The sequence below is a fragment of the Phlebotomus argentipes genome, unplaced genomic scaffold (genome assembly GCF_947086385.1).
Source record: "Phlebotomus argentipes unplaced genomic scaffold, Phlebotomus argentipes genome assembly contig_2, whole genome shotgun sequence".
NCBI classification, from domain to species: Eukaryota; Metazoa; Arthropoda; class Insecta; order Diptera; family Psychodidae; genus Phlebotomus; species Phlebotomus argentipes.
In genome coordinates this window covers 7,613,459-7,638,960 of record NW_026776162.1, presented here as the reverse complement: position 1 = coordinate 7,638,960, position 25,502 = coordinate 7,613,459, and the positions used below count along the sequence as shown (strand labels likewise).

Below are 25,502 nucleotides of genomic sequence, written 5' to 3'. Positions count from 1 at the left end.
CGCGCGCGCGCGCGTCTTTCCATGGAAAGGAGAGCAACTAAAGCACAAATCGGACGGTCAGTCAAAACTAATAACATCCTCTAGACTGATCCTGTGATCAGTTGCTTACTTGACAACAAATGTACACTTTTTTCCGCTTCTCACCCTTGTCTATGACCTATGAATTACTCTGTGGGCGAGAGTCTGTTGGTGTGTGTGGTGTGTGTTTCTAAAGTGATAAATCTCCCTATTTACACAGTGCTTTGTGAGTCCTTTTTTCTTTTTTGGTCGACAGAAGTACTTTACAAAGAGATTCTGATAAGTTCACAATAATGGAAAAAGGGGATGAGAAATACAACTTAAATCGTGTCGTAATATCACAGATGAATTCGAAAAATTTAACAATAGAGTTTAGAAAGTTTTTTTTTTCATCTCCTCCTTTTTCTTTGTGTGTTTTTAGACATTTCGTGTGTTTATAATTCCTTATCCTTTCGTATATAGCAAAAGATCCTCCCGTAAGACTAGTAAATTCAGTTAAATTCTCTACAACATCTCGTCATCATCTCTGCTGTCGAGAGCGAGAGAGAGAAGAAGAAGAGGATGAAGGAGTAAAACATACATAGTGTAGATTTCTATAATCCTGTCTTTCACTATTAGACACTGAGTTGTTGAAATTATTGTTTTTTTTCTTCTTCGTCCTTCCGAAAATCCCAATAAAAGTCACATTCCTTCCTAAATTTCTTTTTTTTTCTTTTGGGCCTCCAAAAAGAATACTTTCAGTGGTCTCTAGAATTAAAATTACAAGTTTTTTCTCACTATATTTTTTTCCATCAACATCGTTTTTTCTCCACCTTCTCTAAATATTTGTCTTCATAGAGTCTCTAAAAGGCGTCTACAAGATTGTCATTTTAATAATATAATTGTTACTAAATTTTTCTGATTTTCTCGCATTTTTTTTGTTTCTTTTAAATACATTTAATAACTTGTTCACATCAACCTAACAACTGTTTGTCTTCTCTTGTAATACTGACGCTTGTCATGAAATTTCTATTTTAGAAAAAAAAAACAATACTAAATCCTCTGTTTGTTGTTGTTTCTCGTGAGCAAAAGTCTGCGAAGAGACAGATGAAGATTGACAAAATAAACAGATCAAGAGTTATTTATTCCATAAAATCCCTGATTAAATATATTAATGACTGTTTTTTTTTCTTCCTCCACCACTTTGCGGTTGATGAACTTCCTTTGGCGCTTTTCAACCCCACAGTTTTGTTTTTACATCAATATTCCTCTTGGTTTGTCATCATTTATTGTGTTATTGCTATTAATTGTCGTTTCAGAGATTTTTCAATCAGTTTTGGTCAAAGATTTCATTTTTTCTCACACACATTTGTGGCTCCATTTTTCCTGTTTTTATTTTACTTCATGTTTAATTAATTAATTGACAGACTTTCTCTATCGTCAAAGAGACTTCTTTTCTCCCTCTAAATCATTTTTCCCTAACGCCACCCTAAAAGTTCTCTTTGTCCTAAACAGAAAACCCACAAAATACCTCAACTTTTCATCTAAAGAGACTCTCTCTCTTTTAACTACATTGTCACTAAATTGTATCTCCTTCTCCTCACCATTTTACGTAGAGACCTTTTTTTGTTTATAATACTTCCCTATGTTTAGAGTTAATATAGATCTTAATATGTAACATGTTTCAAATTCAATTGTGTAAAAATCTAAAGTAGAGGAAAGGCAAATTTCATTAAATAGCACTAGAGTATGATTTTCTTCGTTCTTTTGTATCCCATATTTATACAACTTTACACATGTTTTATTTATTTATTTTTTTCATTTTAATCCCATTTTGCGTATAGAGAAACCTTTGCCATTGAACGTACTCTTTTCTCTCTTTTCACTGAATATCAAAAGAATCATTCGCCTAAATAGAGTTTCGCCTACATAGAGAGAAAGAGAGTCAACGAGATCGGATTGAGAGCAAAGTTCGTCTTCCTTGGCACAGAAGTTCCAATTTTTGAGCAAATTCAGCGAACAGGACGCAAAATTCTTCAAATTGTTGTAAAATGTGCTCTAAAAAGCACAAATTTGAGCACATTTTCGAGCTACAATAGCGCTTCTCGCGGAAGTTTTGCCAAAGTGTAACAAAATAACACCTAAATTTAAAACAAAGCGAACGAAGAAAGTATAAAATCACAAAAATTGACCTCAATTTTGAGCAGAAGTATTGACAAATATACTGGAAATTAGCTAAAAATTTAGCTAAATATTGTTTTTTTTGCCTTAGCACATATCCTTTAGCTGAAGACACATGCATTTTCCAGCTCTTCTGTTCGCTGAACACCAAGTAAATTCGAGTTAAAACCGTCACATGCTGAACTCTGTCCTCAATCCTGGAAAGAAAAACTCAACTTCTTAGCCTAAAACCTTAAGCGCCTAGGTGTCTGCCGACGATTCCGGGGATTTGGTAATGAGCAATTCATTGTAGCCTGAACTGTCGTCAGTGTCCTTCCTCTCCATTCGCCGTCTCTCGGAGATGATCCTCAGGATCTCCGTCGAGTCTGACTTCTTGGTCTCCTCGGCGGGCGCCTGCTGCTCGTCCTCCTGGATCTTCTCCTCCTCGATCAGATCCGTACCGTCCTTGGTGCCGGCCGCCGCCGCGCCGCCGGCACTGAGGCCCGCCGTGGGCAGGAGCAGAGTGCTCTCGTCCACGTCGTGGTCCTCCTCCACGGCGGCCTGCTTAAAGAGCTGCTTTGTGCTGCCGGAGCGACTGCGCGGCTGCAGCTTCGGCACGCTCAGGTACGACTTGCCCGTGTCTGTGGAGAAGGAGCGATTAGAGAGGAAGGGATTGGACTTTCTCACTTCGGACAGTGTCTTCTCATCCCCCAGGCCGCTGATGTTCTCCGGCAGCAGGATCAGCTCCGGCTCGCGGTCCACCGTGAAGCTCTTTGTCAGCGTCTTCGTCGACGCCGATCGCTGCGCCACGTCTTCGCGCTTGTCCAGCGACGGCATATCTTGGGTGGAGTGCGCCTCACTGGGGCGCACCTCATCCGCCGGCTCCTCATCGAAAGATCTGTCCTGAGACAGCCTGGGCTTCCACGATCTCTTCTTGTGGAACTTTCCGCGCGCAAATTGCTGATCGGCGAACTCAAATCCATTCACGCAGCTGTACTTGCCGTCGCCCTCGTCCGTGGAATGTCGCCCTTTCTTGTTGAACACCGCCGCATTGTAGTTCCTCAGATCCGAGCCCATGCCCAGCGTCTGCTGGAAGTACTGGATCGTCTGGCGGCGCTGCGACGAGTAGCGCCGCTCGAACACGGGCGTGCTGTACGTGAAGTTCGACGGCAGGGAGGACACCTTGGCCAGAGGACGCTTCTGCAGACTATTCGTCTCCGCCTCCAGCTGCATGCACAGCTCCTGGTCCTCCTTCTCCTTCTGCCGATTCTCAAACTCCCGCTCCAGCTGATTGTCAATCTCAATCTCGTCCTCCATCTGCTTGTGGCTCTCCTCCAGGTGCTTCATCAGCACCGCCACCACCACATTGACCAGCACAAATTGGGCCATCAACACAAAGATAACGAAAAAGATGGGCGCGATAACCGTACTGACGCAACAGTTCCGCACGCAGTCCGCCGCGTCGTCACAGTCATCGCGCAGCGTGTCTTTCATAATGCCGTTCCAGTTATCGCCTGTGGCCACTCGGAAGAGCGTGAGGAACGCCATTCCGAAGTTGGCGAAGTGAGCATGCTCCCCGAGACCCTGGCACGGCACGTCATCCGAGCACTCCAGGCGTCCGAAGAGCTCAACTCCCAGAGCGGCAAATATGAAGAATAACAGAAAGAAAAGGAGGCCCAAATTGCCGACCTGCGGAACAGAGAGCAAAAGCCATGGATTAGGATCAATTCAAGCTTTCTCTCTCAAGAGGAGGACGGTTCTGACCTGTGGCAAAGCTTGCATGACTGTGTCCAGAAGCGCGCGAATTCCCTTCGCCATCTTCAGCAGCTTCAGCACACGAGCGATACGCAGCACGCGCATTACGCGAATGATGGTGGGATTGATGGGGATAATGTTCGTCTCCAGCTCCTCCAGGATAATGCCCACAATGGACAGGATGACGATGGCCACGTCCAGTTGGTTCCACTTGTCCTTCAGGTAGATCTTCGCGCCGAGAGCCACCAGCTTCATGATGGCCTCGAGGATGAACACGGCCGTGAAGAAGTAGTTGAAGATCTTGAGCGCATATTCCAGCGCCATCGGCATCTTGTAGTACTCCATCGCCATCGTCACCACGTTCAGGCCGATCACAGCGGCGATCGCCAGATCGAAGTACTTGGACGTCACTACGCTGTGCACGAACAGCCGCAGAGGCGAGTAGTTGGTGTAATACGGCGGAATGCTCATTCCTGCGGAGTGAAGAGCCATCAGCTTATCGGCAATCGCGAGGAGCGTCGAAGAAGCGAGCAAAAGTGTCGCCAGCAAAGCAATTAAGTGGATTTTGCATGCAAATATTCAGTGTTTCCCTGCTGTTTAATCTGCTGTTGCACTTTTTACAGCATAATTGATTGAATGGGAGAAAAAACTATATAAAGTGATTGCAGAGGAAATTTTCAGAAGTAGTTTCATGAAATTAATTGAATAATCGCGTACGACTAATTTGTGATTGGAAATAATCTTGTAAATTCTTCAAACCATTAATTGTCACTAAAAGACTTAAAAAAAAGATTAATTCGATCAGAAATAGTGGCAAAGAAAAGTCATTTGTGAGGCAATTGATTAAATGCAAACAAATTCAGTGAAAAGAAAGTTGGAAGAAATCTGAATCAATAAAAAGGATTTAACTTGAACAATTTTCACTCAGAACTCATGAATTTCAATTGATCAATTTATTCATTCGTCTTCCATTGGAGACATTCAAAGAAAAATCCTGTCTTCTTCCTACAAATTGAAATTGACTGAATCAAATCTATGCGAATTCTCATCAATTTCCAGTCAATTTCACTTGAAAATTATGCTGAAAATTCCTCTGCCAAAAATGTCACAAAAAAGCTTATATTTTAGCAGATTGATAAGGAAATGAAGTAAATCCTTTAATAATCCTAATTGTGTTCTCCTTGCGTGTTCTAGAATTTAGTGTGTGAAGTGTGTAAAAGATAAAGGAGATTTATACCGTTTACATCTAAGTTGTCTGTTCCATTTTTAACGGATTCACCAAAAAATAACACACCAACATGTAAATATGTATCTGCCTAATTTGTTAATAATTTCTAAAAAAAAAAAACATCAGAGTTCAGTGGTCTGATAGCTGTCTTGATTTTCCCCCCAATTGGGCAAGAGTGTGGAAACTTTTCTCCGTCATCAGGCCCAATGATGACGAAGTTTGTCTTTGGCAAATGTGTCTCAGAGGGATTTTCTTTTTTTTTCACCCCCGCGACGGGTGGAATGGTTGTGATACCCGATGATGAACAATAACTCACTTTTGCGACTCTTCTCCAGTTGTTTGACACGCTTTGCGGCCCTTCGCAGCTTCTCCTCCTTCTCCTGCTCCTCGCGGCATCGATGGAAGTTCTCCACCACGACGCCGACGAACATGTTGAGCACGAAGAATCCCACGAGTAGAATGAACGCGATGAAGTAGAGAAGGCGCCACTCATTGTAATTCACGATGGGCTGCAAAAGGGGAAGGAGGCACAGAACAGTGAGGTGGAAAGAATGCCAAATTTTGGGTGGGTGGCAAATTGAGTGGGTGGAAAATTGTTAAGTGAAATCTCAAAATGAGGGTCAATTAATCATCATTAGACCTGCTGATCGACTCCCACGGCGTCCAGGCCAGTGTACATGATGTTGACCCATCCGTCTCGTGAGGATAAGACAAATAGTGACATCAGAGCCTTGCCCAAGTCATCAAAATTGTACTTCCTGTTGATCCACACGTTATTGGGATTTGACAGACAATCCGTCTTGTTCTTGACACCTTTTATGTGTTCGCCCTCGCAGTAGTAGAACGTCCCCTTGAACAGCTGAACGCCTGTCGAATGGACACATGATTATATTGAGCTTTCTCTCCTTCCATTCCGCCTCATTAGAGTTCCGCAAAAGTCCCGATTTCGCCCGTGATTTCAGATTAACTTCCCGAATATCTCGTCATTTAATGATCTCTCGTTTATTTTTGAATTGAAATTTGTGGGAAAAACGAATTATTGATTATCTCTATTCAAATTTTGCATATTTAATTCTTCCCATTAAAATTATAAATAAATATTTATATAATTGGCTCTGCGATAGCTTTGAATTGACACAATGCACATCAAAAATATTAATTATAGTTCATCAGCAATTCTCGATAAATTACTATTGATTTTCTCATTTGACCAGAACAAAGACTCACCCAAGATGCCGAATATCACGAAGAACGTGACACAGATCAGCAGGATGTTTCCGATGGGGCGCAGCGAGGAGAGCAGCGTCTGCACGACCAGCTTCAGTCCCGGCGCTCTGTTGATCACCCTCAGTGGTCTCAAGGATCTCAGCAGCCGGAAGACGCGCAGAATGCCAAAGATGCGCGGACTGGATTCGCTTATTAGCGACATGAGCAGATCGATAATGGAGATGATCACCAGCGAGCCGTCCATGATGTTCCAGCCGGACGTGAAGTAGGCGTCGTGGCCGTAGAACATGCCCGTCGCCACCACCTTGATGAACATCTCGGCCGTGAACACCACGGTGAAGATGTAGTTCGCGGTGGCGAGGAAGATTCTCTCCGAGCTCGTGGGCGGAATGTTGGGGCGCTCCATGGCCAGTGTGATGCAATTGAGGGCGATGAACAATAGGATCACATTGTCGAACCACTTTTGATTCACAAACCAGCTGCAAACGCCGCGAAACCTACACAAAGAGACAGCAGAAGCATCACAGAATGAGGGCGGATTTATTAATTTCTGCTGCAATCCCTCTGTTATCCCAAATAGTGCAAATATTAATGAATTGAGTAAATTGATTGTTGTGCAGCTTTCCATTTCGTGTCGTGCAATTGTTAAGCATTTATGCTGTGTTTTTTTTCTCATTGCATTGTTTCACCGAAGAACACAAAAAATATTGCTTTTAATTGTCATGCATTTCTCCCCCATTGACAAATGAGTGTTTTATGTATTTTGAGCGCTTGTAGCAAATTATATTGATATTCGCTGCAATATTTTTTATCGCTATTTCTGCAATTTGTCAATTTAATGACCCTTAAATGGGAATTACTATAAAAGATTCATCATCACTGATCAGAAGAGAAGCGAAAAAATCAATTCAATATACAGATATAACTGATGCCGCTTCAGGTGACGGAATTAGAAAATAATTTCCTATGGAAACCAATTAATTTTGCATTGCAAATATTTCGATTAACCCTGCTTTGGATTCTGTTGATTGGATGACGACAAAAAAATGCCAGAATGCAATCTGCATTCGAAACAAGGCAGAGAGATATTAGACAAGCATTATTTCCCCCTTGATAACAAGAGCAATTACTCAAATACACTCTTGAAGGCAATGGATAATGCGAGATATGCTCGGCACTCACTTGTTGTCCGGTGGGAAGATGTAGAGCGAGAAGTCGTCTCTCTCCTCGGTGAACGTCCTCGAGCTGAAGTGCTCGATAATCCGCTTCAATCTAGGCCTGTGCTCGTCTCGGGCCATCTGTTGCGTCGCCACCTCCTGATTGGCGGGAATGTGGATGTTGGAGATGGACTTCTGCAGCATCTCGAGATTTATCTTGGAATTGCGCGGGTCCTCGAGTCGCTGCTGGTTCTCAAAGTTATAAATGTTGATGTTCGACACTTTCTCGTACGCGTGCTCAATTGAGGACATCCGCCGTCGATTGTTGGGGCTCGGGTAGTTCTTGATGGACGAGCGCCGGCTCACGTTGTGATACAGATGGGCGTTGTTGTAGATGCACGAGGCGCGCCGCAGGGAGGCCGACGATGGACGTCTGAAGGAGTTCTGCGGACTCAGGCGATTGTCTTTGGTGTCATTCTGAATCCTGTGCGCCGCCTGGAGGCCAGGATGCGAGCGTCTCATCTGCTGTGCCACGTTATTCTGCTTCGCCGACAGCGTCGCGGCACTGACAGAGGCCAATTGGTGACCATTGTTCAGCACCACATCGCCAGATTCACTCTCACTCTTTGTCTTGGCCTTCTTGCGCTTCGAGCTGGACCTGTTGAAGCGCTTGAAGCTCGATGTGCGCTGGAATGTTGAACTGCCGCCCTCGCACTCACCCTGACCGGCCTTTGGCTCCTCTTGCACAGAAACGCCCGCCTCCAGATTACCCTCGCCGCCCAGACTCTTCGGATTCTTCGACTTGAGGTCCATTTGCGAAATTGACACCCCATCGGGATAAACTTTCTCGTCCAGCAACTTGAGTGATCCCAGGAGAGACGGCGGTTGCAAGAGAGACGGAATGCTTTGGCTCTGCAAGAAAAAAGTGCACTTCATTACATGTCCAATGGGGCCAATGCTTTACCAACAGAGTCAGAAAAAGAGCACTTGGTCGTTATACAGTGGCTACCGGAGAAATAGGGCTCCTTTATTGGCGATTCTTACATTTTGGAATGAATATTCGATTTTTTGACCATTGATTTAGTTCTTTTAGCAATGATTAAAGCTCAAATTGGCAATTTTGGTAGAAATGTCTCCTTATTAATCCCTAAAATGCTTTATTGAATTGGCAGCAACTGTAATTCCAATGAGGCCAATGCTTTGCCAATAGAGAGTCAGAAGAAGAGACAGTGAAAATTGCCATGAATATATTGGTCAGAATTTCCATAATCGAGTGAAATTGCAGAAGAGCGAATGGAGAAATGCGCAAATTGAATTATCCTTACCGACTGTTTGTCTGCACTGTCGAAGTTCGGATCGTCCCATGGCTTGAAGCTGCTCGTCTCTGTTGTGTTGGGCGAGTCCTGTGGCGTGGCTGCGGTTGTCGTTATTGTCGGCGGTTCGCTCAATTTGATGCAGTCCAGCTTCAACACCTCGCAGTGACTTCTGTTTGGCTTCACCCGCAACGACGAATTGCTGGCGGCGTCCCGGTCAAATTGCCTGCTTGGCACAATCGCCTTGGCCAGCGAATCGCTTGAGTAGTCCGACTTTGGCTGCAACAACTTCTGCTTCTGAATGTTACATTTTGGCTCCGCCACGGAGTCACGATTCTTCCTCAACTCCTCGGCGCTGTGCCACTTGTTCTTCATCTCCTGATAGCTGTCGCTGGTGGTTGTGGACTCAGAGAAGCTCCGAATGTCATCGTAGATGTCATTAATATTCTCCGAGAGATTCTCCTCACGCAACTTCTTCACCAACTCGCGTTGCTCGCGCTCACGACGCTCGTTGCGCTGGCAAAGAAGAGAGACGACAGAAATGATGAGGAACAGAGGGCAAATATTCAATTTCGTCTAATTGGATTTTTTCAACAATATCGTCTTCTTTCATCCCTCTTCCATCCTCCCAACCCTGTGAGTGAGGATGAAGAAGTCACAGGGAGAAAGCTAGAAGCGAAATGTATCGTCTAAACAACTTATTGAGCAATTTCGGGGAGAAAGAAGAGAGGGAAATGAATGAGATTACGGAGGCGTTTTGAGACACACTTTGCAATAATTGAATTTGTCTTTTATCCTAGAGGAAATACAATTGCAAACACACCGTTTCACAGTCAAGGATAAGAAGTGATCATGAGAAATCTGGTTTAAAAATCAAGCCAAAGGGGGAGATATTACTGCTTAGGAATCAAATATAATGCTTCTGTAGTTCAAATTTGTTTTCATAATATTAAATACAAGCATTTCAAGAACCTAAACTACTTTCCAAATCGGCAGAACCAAGATTAGATTGTGAAAATTTTTATTTGAGTTTAAGCAATGGAAGAAAAGCATTTTTTGAGGTACTTTCAAGGTGCCTAGAGTATTAGAAATCACTGAAATCGTTATTTTCGCGGATTATCTCTCCCTTAGTTCCGCGTAGTGAATGGGACACAGTGTGTGTGCAACTTTATCTGTGAAAATGGGATTTTCGCGAGGGTTATGCAAATGAAATTGGCACATTGACGAACACTTGGCGGGCCTGAAAAACCGCCCCGGCGAAAGAGCTCAGCTTAAACTCAATTTAACAACATCGTGGAGAGCATAAAATGGGCCATGATTTCGTAATTAAATTCCCTCTCACCTCAGAGCTGAATCCCTCCACGAGGATAGCAACAAGTAAGTTGAAGAGGACGTAGTTGCCAAAGGTCATCAGAGCCACGAAGTACAGCGCTGCCCAGTGACTGGTCTTTTCCATGCCATTGAAGAGCACCACATTCCAGTCCTCTTGTGTCAATATCTGAATGTTTGATGAATGCAAATTATCAATGAGTGACTTCACAAAGTTCTCTCTCTCGCTCGCACACACTTCGTCAACTACAATCCCTATATATATTGCACTATGACAGTGGTTAAGCATGCTCTCGCTCTTGTCCTAGTTCACGTCTTTCCACTCTAAATCATCTCTATTGACACAAACATTAGATTTCTCGTGGTTATCATTTATCAAAAAGTCACATTGTTAGACACAAGAGAGTTAGAAAATAGCTTTTATACAAATTGACATTTTCAATTACAGAAACATCATCATTGAGACACATATTGACAGTAGAAACTTGGAGTTTAATATGAGAAAAAATGAGAATTTAAGAGAAAATTTAGTTGAAGAAATTCATGTGCAGCACAAGCAAACATTTTCTCATTTATTCCATAAACCAAGAATGACTTTGACCAAGAGCAATATTTCTCAATTAAATTCCATATTAATTAGATGGTTTTCTTTTATTTTCTTTTGCATAGCGTCATGTCTGCAAAAATATACACACAAAAAATAATGTTAAATTACAAAGTACACAAAGTCTCATCGACTTTCCACCATGATTTTTTTTTCACTGTGAAGAGCTCTTCATCTAATGTTTTATGCATTTTCCCTTCATTCTCCTTTCATTATATAGAGATTACAGAGCATTTTGAAGGGGTGAAGGAAACTAATTTCTTTTTCATTAACACTCGCATTTATGCCTTACAATTACTGATTGAGGAGAATTAGTAAGAGAAGAAATTAGCAGGAAATATACTTCAGCTAAAATGCAATAAAGAGATAGAAAGACAAAGAGGACCTTGCGCTCATCATAAAACATCTTGATCATTTTTCCGCTTCTTGGCACCAAAAAAAAAGCCAAATACACTCCATGAGTGCAATTTTTATTCAACGCCAGCACTTCTATTCTCCAACCTTTCCGACCATCTGGCAATATGGTGAGGAAGCCAAGAAGAATCGCATGAATTAAATAGGAGAAATTGTAAGATTTATACAAGTTAAATTGCAAATTCAAGACTCAGATATACATATAACTAATAAATATGGAAACCCTACGAATATAATTTGCATGAAATAAAGTCACTGCATTTTCTCTGCGCACACTAAAAGTTATATGAAAATCATAAAGTTTCACTCTTCTTCATCAATCTCATCTCCATTTAAGCCATGACATGCGCTATATTCTTCCATTGAATGCCTGAGTTTTTTTTCACTCTGCCTTCTTCAAATCACGATGCATTTTTCATGTCCAAAAAAAAAAAATAACTTTCTTCCACCAGAGTCAAATCCTTCTCTGTCACATTGCGCGCAAAATGTTGAATTTTCTCAACCATACAGAAAGTATGAAAAGAACCAAAGAAAGAACATCTCGCCAAACTTTTCGCACTACCACACAGAAAAGGTAAATTTCACTAACAAAAAATAACATATGAATTGTAATACAGAAGATGGCTAATAATTCTATAATGCATATTTTTCCATCCTTTCGCCGTTCTCAAGAGCGAAGATGCATATTCTAATAAAAGTTCTCTAAAACTTTCTCATTTCCTTTTGTTAACTATATATAGTTTCTTTTTACGTGTAATAGAGGTGCACAAGAGAAATCTCCTTTGAAGCTACACAATCTAGACAAAAAAAAAGATCTACAAAGCATTTTATCACTAAAGGTGTTGCCTTATTTGCTATGCTCTGGCAAATTTATCGCATCGTCACATAAGCAAGACATTTTGCTGATATATATTGTGAGGATTTGTTTAAATTTTTACAAGAGATTCACAAGTCCAAAAACTCTACTTCTGCCCTCTCTAGAGAATTTATTGGCATGCTTTTGTGTTTGGCTCTAAAACCGTGAAGTCTTTTGTCGCATTTTGCATTTCACGCTTGTGTACTTTATACATTTTACACACAGACTATGTGTATAAATCAGTGTGAAACAATAAGAGCTTTCATCTCACAGGAGAAGCTTTGCATCTTCAATGTTTTCATCCTTTCTTCGTTTTTTTTTCAATGTTTTGCCATGTCAGTTTTGTGTATTTCTTTTGCAGAGTTACGATTTTGCACAAAGGTGACGGAGAAAAACTACACAATTTTCCACCACACACTTTGTTGAAGGAAGAAAAAAACTATTTGTTTTTCCCCAGTCACGTTTATCAAAAATTGTGCGGTTGAACGGCAACGAAAAAAAGTGGCTAAAAAGTCAGTTATGTTTATATCAAAAGCTCTCTTGTACAGCACATAAAACGCATATATTGCAGACAAGACGATCAGAGATAAGAACGCGGAGCCACACAATCTCCTCTTGGATTCGCAAAACACACTTTAAGCTGCACTCAACCAATAAGCATTGAACCATATTTTTTGACTTTATATTCCTAAATTTGACCCAAATTTGAGAGATTTGTCGGATTAAGAGTTTCTTCACAATCCTCGCTAAACATTTGACTAGATTTCCCAGTGGAAATTCAGCTTTCCAGCATGTCAGTGCAACAGTTGGAAATTTAAAATGAGAAAATGTAAGAAAATTCAATTCCAAATCCTGTTTTTCTCGTCACGCACTAGAAAATGGCAACGGAAACTCTATCTTTTTCGCCACAATTTACAGCAAAAGCATACATTTGTGTCGAATTTTCATCTCTCACGAGGCGAAAGGGTTAAATTTGCGTGGCGCGCAAAATACCATAATTCAATCGTCTTGTCTGGCAAATATGCTCTGTGTGGCCTTGCGCTAAGCACACTTCTCAACTCATGACTATAAGTTGTGGTGTTTATTAGTGGATAGAGTTGATAATGTTGAAGTATATATCATCATAATATATGTATACGGCAATATATTCAACACAATAAATCATAAAATAAATAAATGACACAAAATATAGGGAGGATGTTAGCTTACTTGGAAAACTGTTACTGTCGCCCACAGTATGTTGTTAAAGTGTTTGCGATCACATTCACAGAGCGGATGCTTGCTTACAATCTCCGGACAAGTGCATTCCCTTTCTTGTCCAGTATGGTCCATAAATTTACAAAACTTACCCCCAAATAAGTACATACCAAGTATGCTACAACAACAATATTAGTTTTGGTTGGTTTTCTCTTCTCTTATACACTTATATATATAATAGTAGATGGATATTATATATAAGACATATTGTCAAATTTATGTATAATGAAAAAGGGCGGTTTGGGCGGAAATATACTCGTCCATGTAATCTTTTCTCCCAACACAAGTAAAACACATAAGTTTCTGATTATGAAATGTAAGAATTCTGTCCGTGGTATTCTTATATCGTTCTTCTTGTACAATTCTGACTTGTTCCGTGGTAATCGCATTACAAGAAAATTGCAATGTCAGAAGATTTATACAATTTTGATAGATGAGCTTCAATTTTCATGTTTTGTATAAAGATATATGTTTTCACTTGCACACAATAAATGACGGGGAAATGTATAGCAATATTAATGTGAAAAATAGGAATATATATATATGAAAATCAAGAACAGAAAACATTGAACATTTCATCAATACAGTCATGATATTGATTGGCCTTTTCTTCATTTCTCTCATGTTTAATATTATATATTCTTGTATCGCTAATATAAATTCATCCTAAACTAAAAAAGGGCTAAAGGCGAAAAATTATAATGTAAATGACCAATAAAAGAAGTGATTTCTGTATTTTTTTGCATAATATTTTATCACATCTGACAAACTAAACAAAACCTTTTTGTATAATCTTGTCTTGAGATTTTTGTCCAAACTAAAATGCCATCGATTTTTTTTTGATATTGCAAAAATATTCATCTTCATCTTCGTCAAGAAAGAGTTTTTAATTGGTGTATTAATTGGAAGGTCTTTTGGTGTGTTTATATTTTATTATGAAGTAGAGATTTTAGCGTTTTGCTTTAATAAATCGAACACAAAAGTTTATAAATATATATCAAATTATAAATGATAGGCAAAAAGAGGTAATGAAAAATGAACTGAAGATTGAAGAAAATCAAATGCTGAAGGAGGAAAGTGTCGTGAAGAGTGTTTGAGAGTTATGGGTGTTAAATGATAGTTTAAAAGTATTTACATTGTTAGTGAAAATGCTCTCTATAATTCATTATTATATTTAGAACATTGCATGCTCGCTTTATTGATTTCACTCCTCTCGCTGAGGACATTTTTAATACATATGTGTGTGACTATCAATGTGGGTGGGAATTCGAAAGAAGGCGAAAGTGTAACAGTAATTAGAAGGCTCATATATATATACTGCTTATGTACACGTGTTATATTGTCCAACGGCAGATTGTACAATGTATAAAAGATGCATAATAATCACGGAAATGTTGACACCTACCTTTCTTCCTTCGCTTCCACACTTCTTCATCGCACACGAAGCCAACAATTTAAAAAACAATATATACATTTGCCGGATTTTTATCCTCTCATGTCCTTTTTACACAGCAAACTTTTGCTTCCTCTATTATTATATTGTTTTGCTCACTCATAAATATTTATGGATATTTTACACGCAACTCTGTTGCTTCATCCACACATATGTATATATACAGGATAAAGAGAGAGAAATGTACAGAAAAAATATACACGCCATCGGAAAAAGACTGAGGAAGAGAGAATTGTGTGAAAATTCGACCTGATAGTTTTCCACGCGTATATATATTGCTTTTGAGGGCTTTGGCGAGATTGAAGGAGAGTGGAAAAAAGGGAAGTTGCGATCAAAGTTATGCGACTTTATAGAAAAACAATATAATTACTCAGTGGATAAATTATGTCAGTGAAGATGATTCCATTAAGTCGGTTGATTTATAAATATGTGCTTTATATGGCGAAATAATTTAAGAGGAAACATTTAATGGAAAACTCTCATTTTATAGATAGGTTATCACATCATTCCAAGTAAAGACAGACAGAAAAGAAGACTAAGAAGTTTCTCGTCAAGTATTTTGCTTTTACCATATCATTAGAATATAAATATATATTTATATTGAATTATACAAAACACGATGCATAATGTGTAAAGATATATAAGATTCAATTAAGAAAACTTCCATGAAATTCAGGTGAGTTTGAAAAAATCCAACAAATTCAATTGTATGTCAAAAAAGAAACATATTTCAATCAAAACTAGCAAGAAAAGAAAAACATGTGAATTTTGCTTCTTCTTTCAGTGAGTTTGAACAAACAAAAAAAGCTTCTTTCTCATATTTTCTCGAATGTCGTTTGCATTTAACTTTTTCTCATCTCTAACGCAAGGTCATCTCAAAAGAAGACAGGGATGAATTTTGCACTGCTTCTCAAATTTCTTACAATATGGAAACTTCTGTCCAGGGGAAATTAATACGGAAAGAAAACATCAACTAAAAACTTTAAAACAAAATTAGGTGTTGTAAATGAAAATAGCAGAAGAGACATTGCAACTTGCATTAACATCATGACAAATATATATATATAGACATAGTCAGGAGGGAATGTACAGAAATATTTTGCAAAATAAAGGATCTTTTCTCAACATGAAGTTTTGGGTGGTTAAGAAATTATATATATTCTCTCCACAAGGGCAATAATAAAAACAAGTGGAATATTAATACAGATAATGGGATAATATATATATATATATATCAAGTCTCAAGACAGAAATAATTTGCTTTGCTTAATATGTTTGAGATTGATTTGTTTCATCTACCTGAAAAACTGTAACGAGAGCCCACAATAAGCTGTCAAAGTTCTTGCGATCGCATTGCCTCTCGCCACCGATATACTCGCAGAACTTGCATCCAAAAAGGTTCATACCGAGGATACTATATTTGGTAGAATTCAAAACAACACAAAAGATGATTTCATCATAGAAACAAAGGCAAAAAATAATAAATATTTGTTTACCAAATTACGACACTTGTTAATTATCATTATAATTTCAATTTTATACAGTTTCATTTTCTCGTTTTTTTTTAGTATGATTTCGTCATTTATTCTCTTCTTGTTTTATTGGGAAATACATCTTTTTTCTGATGGTGAAAACTCAAGAAAAAAAAATCTACTTATAGGGGAAAAAATGCCTTCAAAAGGGAAAGAAATCTTCTACAGCTAAGAAGAGCACGGAATGTGAGTCTGAAAAGGGGTGGAAAGAAGACATTGAAATTCACCACAACTACAAAGGAGGGTCTGAAGATGTCTAACAGAACAAAAGTCGGGGTTCTTCTAAATTGATTTAGGATGAAACATGATGGGATTCTCAAAATAATATTCACTTTTACATTATGTGTTATAAGTTCTCGCTGAAAATTTACCTTTCAATGAGCTTTCTCAGTTGAGAAGCTCTTCACATTGAAATTGCCAGAGCGTCTATTGATTTATTGTCCATCCCTTCTCTCTCTCTCTCTCGCCCTCTTTCTCACACACACACCCACTTTGCAGCAAATTCAATTTCCTGATTAGAAAAGCCCTCACGAAGAGAAGGGATTCTGGTCCCGAAATTTCAATGTGAAAAGCCATCTCAATTAAAGATGTTTTGCGTTTCTTTAATCCTCATCACTAAAATATATAAACTAAGCTCTCACTATAGACAAAACACTACTGAAAGAAACACACATCGAGAGAGTAAATTTTAGCCATAAAAAAATTCGTGTAATCCCTAAATTTATATAGAGAGTAAAAACTCGACACGAAAAAAGGACATAGAGAAAAGTCTTTTGACTATGGATAAAAAAAGGGGAGCAAATTGCATTATTTTCTGGCAAAATTACACAATAATTTTTTTTTAGTTTACAAGCACTTCAAAATTAATTTTGGGATTTTACTGGGGGGCATTATTATAACGGGAGCATATATTTAATGAATAATGTTTGATAATGTGCTTTTTTTTTATTCACAGCCGAAAAAAAAACCATGAACAATTACTTTTATATTTTTATCGGATATTTTTAGCAGAGCGATGAAAATGCTTGAATATTTGGATGGGGACAAAAAGGGCAAATATGCGATGAATATATGTATATAAGAGACATTAAAAAATACATAATAATGAACAATCAATGTCAGATTGCGTAAAAGTAACATGTGTAAAAATAAATGAAGAACCATTTTACCAGGAGAATTTTTTCATTACAGCTGACATTGTCACTCGTATTTTACTCTCAACTTTCGTGAGTTTCTCTCTATACACAATTTATGGTGTGATGTTCACTTTTATCTACAGTTAAAACTCGGTACAAAAAATATTCCAACATAGTTGAGAAGGAAGGACATTTTTTTTACTATTTAGACTGGATGTCATAAAAGAACTTTTCTACTATTTCAAAAGGGGGAGAAGAAGATGAGAGATAAAATTTGTGATAAAGTCAAGGAAATAGAGTTTGACAGACAAGAGCAAAAGAGGTGAAAGAGAAACTATACGATAAATGAGAAATGGGGTGGAAAACTACATTGTATTTTCTCACTACTTGGTTTGCTGGTAGTGAGAAAATTTACTGGATAAAATTCACTATAATTATTTACCAAGCATTTGTGAAGGGGGAAGATATTAAAATAAAGAAAATCAATTTACTATTATTATTCTCTTAAATACATTATTAAATTCACTTCTATGAGGATTAAAAAATGATAAAAATCATAAATCTTTTAGTCATTTCATTTTTATCGCCTCCCTCATTAATAACCAATTAAATACCATGTCTTTTCTGGCAATTATTCAAATTTCTTTTCACTCTTCTTTTCAGTTCAAATATAAAAGGGAAAACAACGTCAGTCAATTCCTCTCGCAGCCAATTTTGGGGATTCACAAAAGATACATAAATTAAATTAAATCTTCTGAGGAACCTCGATGACAAAGGGGGATTAAAAGGGGATTTATCGCATCTGATAAGAGAAGTTTGAGCATTATATATATAGAGAGAGGATAACTTGTCTTGTACTCACCTGAAGATAAAAATGAATAGAATGAGTAAAGAAAAGAATATGGCAACATTGTCCATGGTTCTCAGCATCACGAGCAGTTGTCGTCGCAAATTGGGCATGAAGCGAACAAGCTTCAGGATGCGGAGTAATCGGAATGTCCTCAATACACTCAGGCCAGAGTTTCCCTCCCGCTCGCCGAGGAATTGCTGGCACAGCTCCACAACACTGCAAGGAGAGCAGGCATTTAATTGCCAAACACGAGGAATTAATTAGCAACAACAGCATATCGACACGAGGCATTATCGGATCAGAGATGAGATTACACATGGCAGTTGCACTTTGAGTGGGTGTGAGAATTTGCAAAATATAGCGCACCTGAGAACAACAATCACGCCGTCGAACACGTTGAAGCCGTTGGAAATGTAGCGAAAAGGACCTTCGGCGATGATTTTGAGCAGCATTTCGAGGGCAAAAATGGCCGAGAACACGACATTGCTCGTTTCCACGATGGCCGTGAGCTCTTCCGGCTGATTGTGGTACTCAATGCCCATCGACAGTGTGTTGATGAGGATGGCCAGCAGGATGCCTTGCTGGAAGTACTTGTGCTCCACAAATCGCTTCACGTACTTCTGCATGAAGCCAAACACCTTGCTCACCACCTTGTAAATGGTCACCAGCGTGAGTGTGAAGCGCGACTTCTGCTTCACCTTCATGCTCTCCGCCTCTAGCAGCGCATTCTGGTAGTGCTCGTAGCAGCACGAGAAGTCCTCCTGGGTGGACGCCGTGGAATTCTGATGCAGCACAACTTCTGTACCCGCGACAGGAGCGGGACGTGGTTCACTGCGCGCCAGCGATGTATAGAATGACTCGAGTGTGCCATGGCCAGTTGGCAGAGCGGCGGAAAATGCCACGGAGAATGCCAACAATTCCTGACACGTCATCTCGTTCAGACTCAAGTCAGAGCAATCCACCAAGGCGGTCTGCATGGCATGACTGCCGATGGTATTCTGCAAATTCACTTGCCAAATACTCCCATCCCCAGCCTGAGTCATCTTCTCGCTCACATTCTTCTCCACGCCAGGATCCGGAACCGTGGGCGGCGTGTGCAGAATTACGTATTCATTGAACATCACCGAAGAGCGACGTCTTGTGGATATTGGCGGACTGAGAAAGCCCGAGTTAGATCTCTCACTCTGCAAACACACAAGGCAAAAGTGTCATCAAGTCACAATTTCATCAGTTAGCAAATTTGTCAGAGTTTCCTCACGACAGTGAATGCACAGTGAATTAACTTTCAATGCGATTGAACACATCATCCTTTGTTGTATTTGCAATATATGACGCTTATTTATCCTTCTCGTAAGCCACAATTTCAGCCCAATTCAGCTCAAATGTCAGCACCAAATTGAGGTTTTGAGCAATTTGACAAGGTCAAAACCGTCGATTTCGCAGTCATACAAAAATCAGAGAACATGTTTTCTTTCTGACTTGGAAACAAGGATAAAAATTCAAATTCTGCCAAATGTTTTGTGACACTTCGGATCAGTTTTAGTATGAGTGTCCTTGTTTTCGACCTCATTCAGAGAATGACTGGGAATATTGGTGACAATTTAGCAGCGAATTGGGGACACGAAAATGTTATAAGAACGAGGATTTTCAATTAAAAAATAGTCATAATTAAATTTCACACTCCCAGTTGATTGGAAATTCACAATAACAATTAAACGAATGACTCTTTTATCCATTTGAGTGAGGAATATAATTAAATCACAATATTCTAGTATACAAGAGAGAGAAAACAAAGAAATGGGCAGAGCTATCGCGTAGGCGGAGCTTAATGTACTCATAAATACGATTTTTCATCGCCTCTACAATTGCAGATACAAACAAAAGCGGCTGAGGAGTGTTCGACTTAATGAAAGCTACACAAAGGCAATTAGACAGACATGTGATCATTTCCCACAATCCTAAGTGACGGAGTGAGTGGAAAAAGCACCCCCAAATGGAGAAAATGTGGAGCGCAGTGATGTTTTGGGGAAACATTGTGTGATTAATTGAGCAGAAACACATTCAACTACACTTTACCAATAATTGTTCCGACTCCGTCATGCTCGGAATTTTAAGTAGCAGCGTCTTCTGCTTCTGCTCCTCTCGTCCGTTGCTGTTGTTGATGTTTTTCCGCCTCACTGAGTTGCTCCTCGAGTGATCCAATGATAATTCTGAGTTATCAGGCGACGACACTTGGCCATCATTGGCCACCATTTGGGCCGCCGTTGAGTTCACCAGCGACGTCTCGATGCCATTGATGGCCCCATTGCCACCCGCCACAGTCGTGGCCACGGCGGCGGTGTTGTTGGGAGCGCTCGTGGAATTAAGTGGCACCATTACCGTTATCAGCTGTTGCGGATCTTTGATGTTCGTCGCCTTTTCCATGCCGTACTTGTGGCACTTCGGATGATGCGCCTTAATCTTGCTGGGCGAGAGTGTCAGAATGTCCGGCGTCGGAAGTAGACCCTCCTTGCGCTGCTTCTTCTGATACCTGAGCGCGTGAAAGGCGACACTCGATTACCACCAATGATGGCTTCAACCCTCAATCATCATCAAGCAGTGCTTCAACTCACAGTTGCCGCCAGTGGAATTCAACACAAAATTTGGGCGCCTTATTTCACTGGCAGCCACTGTCATACTCATCCTCCTCCGCACAATTGCGCGTCCGTCAATTTGTTGCCAATGCAATTTGCAAATCTATTGCATAATTAGCACTAAATGTACAACGATATCACAGCGCACACAATGCAACCTAATATCAATTTTCTTCCTGAAAACGGTGCCGTAATTACTTCCTCACCATCAGGCATATTAATCACATATGAACATATTCACTGATAAGCTGCTCACGCCATCAGTACAAATTTCCGGCGAGAAAATGCAATCAACTTCCACCCCATCGAGCATCACGGACACACCAATTGTTTATTTAAATACATATACCCAAAATTTGCAATGGAAATTTGTACAATTTTCCGTCAAGCATAAAATACGCCCATAATTGAAACTTTCACGCTGAAGAGCATTTTCATTAAATAATTCCACATCTGCAATAGAGCTTTGCAAACTGTGTGTTGTCTGGGGAAGATTTTAGCTCAAGCGACAGTGAATTTATTCATCAAAATTGGATTTGAAACTCAAATTTCACTACCATTTTGATGGATATAAATTGACCTAAATCAAATTTACTATTGATATATTTGCATATAAACGCTGGAGGAGATTGAATAAATAGTTGCAGCACTGTAAATTGCATGATGAAAATTCTACTTTTCCAACATTGACACACACACACACACACACACATAGAGAGACAGTGAAAGCTTTATCACATATACACTTTCTTCTCTTCATGAATTCATCATTTACCCAGCAAATGAAGAGATAGGAGAACAATTTAGTGACAACAAGAACCTTCATGAGGGTAGAAAACTTTGGGAAAACTTTTGCCTCAATGCCCAATAAGTGCATTCACATTGTGAAAGAAAGACACACACTCACACATTGACTTTAAATGGAAAAGTTTTCACAAAATATATATCTCTTTGCAGAGCCGCAAAGAGCATAATCAACAGTTTCACTCCTATTTCTTCGCCCACACACCGCTCACGACGGGTGTGCGGTTGGTGGAAAGGCAACATTCTCACGACAAACTTTATCACACAGAACATATAACAAGAGGACAACACATATCTAGAAGATAAAGGAGAAAAAATTAGTCTTATGAAACAATAAAGTGTCCAATTTCTTCATGTGGACGCCCAGTTGGGGACTTTGCAGAGTATATATAGAGAGAGAGACACACCATAGGAGAGATTGAGGAAGAGTGAGCACAAGAGTGAGTGTGAGTAATTTTGAGTGACTTTGTGGCTAAATCATAAATAAATAAACTGTTCCATACTTATACAATCGTAACTTCTTAATAAGTCTCCTTTTGAAGCGCCTCCACAGATGTGCGATGTACTTCACAATTTCCGCATAGCAAGTTGTCGGCTCTGAGTTATTTGTACTGGAGGCAAGGGTGGACGTTGACGTGAATCTCGCGCGCTCCTGACGCATTCTCTCCATTTCGCGCTTCTTCGTCTCGGAAAATTGCGTCGCGATAACGACAAGACACAGATTGATCATAAAAAATGACCCAATCTGTACTCGAGCAAAATAACGTGGGAAAAAGAAGGTCAAATATTGAGAGAATTATTCATGAGTATATAGTATGTTATGTATATATTTCTGTGAAGGCTGTCTTTCATGTCTTAATTAATGTGGGGGGGGGGGGAAATATTTACCATTACAGTCATACACGCGCACAGTATTTACTCACCACAATGAGTAGCACAAAGTAAATCCAATCCCAGAAACTGTGAGCATCCTGCACGTAATACATTATATCCGTCCATCCTTCCAGCGATATTACCTATATTCCGCAGGCGTGGAGAAAAGTGGGGGAAAAAATTGTGTGAGACAGCAGTAAAATATATAGATTTGATTTTGCTGCCGAGAGCTCTCGACCGAATCAAAATTGATATGAAAACGGAGTCGAGGGGCAAGCAAATCGCCAGGTGAAAGTGAACCGCACTTTGACCGCACATTCTGTGCGTGGCTATTTGAGTACAATTTCCCACAGCTGGAAATTTGCACACAGTGTCAATGCTCCGATAAGCTCGCCCGCACGGCAATTTGACTATTTGAACCCTTAACACTCGGGGATTACTTGCCCCTGACGCGCACAGATTACAATACGAGGAGAGAGAAAGTTCGTTGGTACTGACCAGGAAAATTGCAACCCAAGCTAATCCAATGTTATCAAAGGATATGGTGCCTTGAAAGGGATTTCCGCCCAACTGAGTACAATTTGTATAATACTGATTCCAATTGACACATGATGAATTTGTTGGGAAATTGCGAGAGAATGGAACTGCTGATGCTGAAAAGTATGAAAGGAAGAAAAAAAAACCATTAGAATGAAAACATATTTTTTCTGCAAAATACACTCAAGAGCAAAAATAGGAGCTGTTTTGCTGGTAAATAAATTCATTTCGGTCTGTGGAACAGTGTAATATTAAATTAGAGACTTCTCGCTCAACTTCAAAATCTATTTCATTTGCATATCAAAGAGAAAACAACTCGCAAAGGCTATTTAATAACGTGAATACGGCAAAATACGCCAAGATTTAACTGAAAGACACCCAGAAGTTCTTCAGAAATGTGGAAAAGAAATGTATTTTCAGTTTCAAAAAGTTTTTGAACCTCCATTTTGATTGCTTCATAGTTTTTGCGGTAAAAGGAAAGCTGTCTAATTGCATCACTCGTGCAATTAATGTTAGCTTTACTCGGGAAAAACAGACTCTTATTCAATTCTTTGTGCAATTTTTCAATCTGTAATTAACTGAGAAAATAGCTTAGCGTATTGTCGTCCCTTTATTGCAAATGCTGCGAATCTCACACAGTGTGTCCGATTGACCCAAATGCATTCATTGACTGACCAATTGAAACTACACAATGACCATAAGGATGCTCACCATTGCAAACCAGTGGACCAACACGATATGCGGGAAGATTCGAACAGAGGTGCATTCCGGAATCGTCTGGCTTCGAGCAAATATAGTCTTGCTCCTTGGAAAATTCGTAGTAGAACGAGACACTGGAAAATGCACCAGAGAATATAAATGTACACAAAAACCATTCCAATTTTCATTCTGTAGCAAAAGGCAAAAGAAAAATTCACAACAAAAAGATTAAAAATCAAAGAAGAAAAGAAAAACTCCTTTAAATTGCCATCAGTTGCGCAATTCAAATTAAATAATAAATAATAAAAAAAACAGTATAAATAATCTCAACATTTATCAACGACATTATATAAATAGAGTTATTAGAATACCGCGTTTGGTAAATCCAATAAATAGTAGTTTATCTATCACGATATATCCATAGATTATCACATATCTACACACGTCTAGCAAATGCCACAATATATTTACACCATATCGCAATTTATATTCATATATGTGGGGGAGTTTTCACAGCCAGAAATGAGGTTTTATCATTTTCCTTTAGCATATTGACAGATCAAATGGTATAAAATGAGGAAGAAGATGAGAACATAACAATATGTTTATTACCAAAATCAAGTATATCGCAGTAATGCTATGAAGAGTGAAAAATAAAAGGGTAACATTGCAATCAGGGCGCAAAGGAGGGTTTCAAGGGCGCCGGGAGAGAAACTCCCGCGTTCAAAGTATATTTATGGATATCAATTGATGTGTATAGAGACGAAATGAGAGGACGAAGAAGCGTGGGAGCAAGTTTGAGAAAGAAAACACATTCCAGCCAAATGTTTCTCTTCAAATATAAAATGTAGCAAAATTTCTGTCCTTGAGAAATTTAAAGTGGAAAAAAAATATATAACCCAAGAGGAAAAGAGAAAAATAAAGGACATGCCATTGAATATTGTGCTATATATGTTTTTCCTGAAGAATTTTCTCTTCCCACAGCAAAATAACAACATAATCCCCATTTTTTCCCAAGCCATCGTCATTCCTTGAGAGTGTACGAAACTTTCACGAGTTGCATTTCCTCTACCGTGACTTCTTGCGAATTAAAATAAATTCATATATCGAAGGGTGGATCGAAAACTATGAAAAGTCAATTTTTCATAGTTTGTGTCTCATGTTATTTCTGAAAAGCTCTTGATCTGTTCTACTACTACTAAGAAAGTCAACTGAAATAATCACAAAATAATTATTTCAAAGCAATATTAGGACTTTAACGGATAATTGGAAGGTGTTTTGTAGCTTTTGAAGAAAATTTTGGCAAATTTCGCAGCGACATTAACGATAAATTTTCAACTTGTTTTCATGAAAAATGACGTTTTTGACTTTTCATCATTTTCGATTAACCCATCGATATAATACTCTAGCATGCTGAACAAGGCGGGAAAAATCTACCACACATTCCATATATCAACTTAGTACGAGATTTAATATGTCTATCATATGCTATCTATATGTACAGAATGTTGTTTGCATATTGAGCTTGGCTAAAAGGAATATGAAATCAAAAGAAAAGTCTGTACAAAGTTCGATTCTGCATTCATCAGAGCAATCGTGTGGCGGTGGAAATTAAAGGAAAAAGGCAAAAGAACTCGTGAAATTAATAGCACAAACATCGAGTCAGTGAAGTAAACTTTAATCTTTTG

General features: G+C 39.2%; 1 protein-coding gene across 1 annotated transcript; it reads right to left on the bottom strand.

Moving 5' to 3' along the window:
• Positions 1-929: 929 nt before the first annotated feature.
• LOC132265407 (uncharacterized) lies at positions 930-24,033 on the bottom strand. Its single transcript, XM_059766053.1, has 16 exons — positions 23,827-24,033; positions 23,077-23,231; positions 22,629-22,721; positions 22,209-22,450; positions 20,345-20,798; positions 18,635-19,452; positions 18,281-18,484; positions 13,250-13,415; positions 10,180-10,335; positions 8,850-9,353; positions 7,550-8,436; positions 6,368-6,864; positions 5,781-6,007; positions 5,457-5,649; positions 3,922-4,385; positions 930-3,846 (listed from the first exon to the last, which is right to left on the bottom strand). The coding sequence occupies exons 1-16, from the start codon at positions 23,879-23,881 to the stop codon at positions 2,419-2,421; spliced, it is 6,543 nt and encodes a 2,180-aa protein (XP_059622036.1). The 5' UTR covers positions 23,882-24,033; the 3' UTR covers positions 930-2,418.
• Between the last annotated feature and the right edge of the window lie 1,469 nt (positions 24,034-25,502).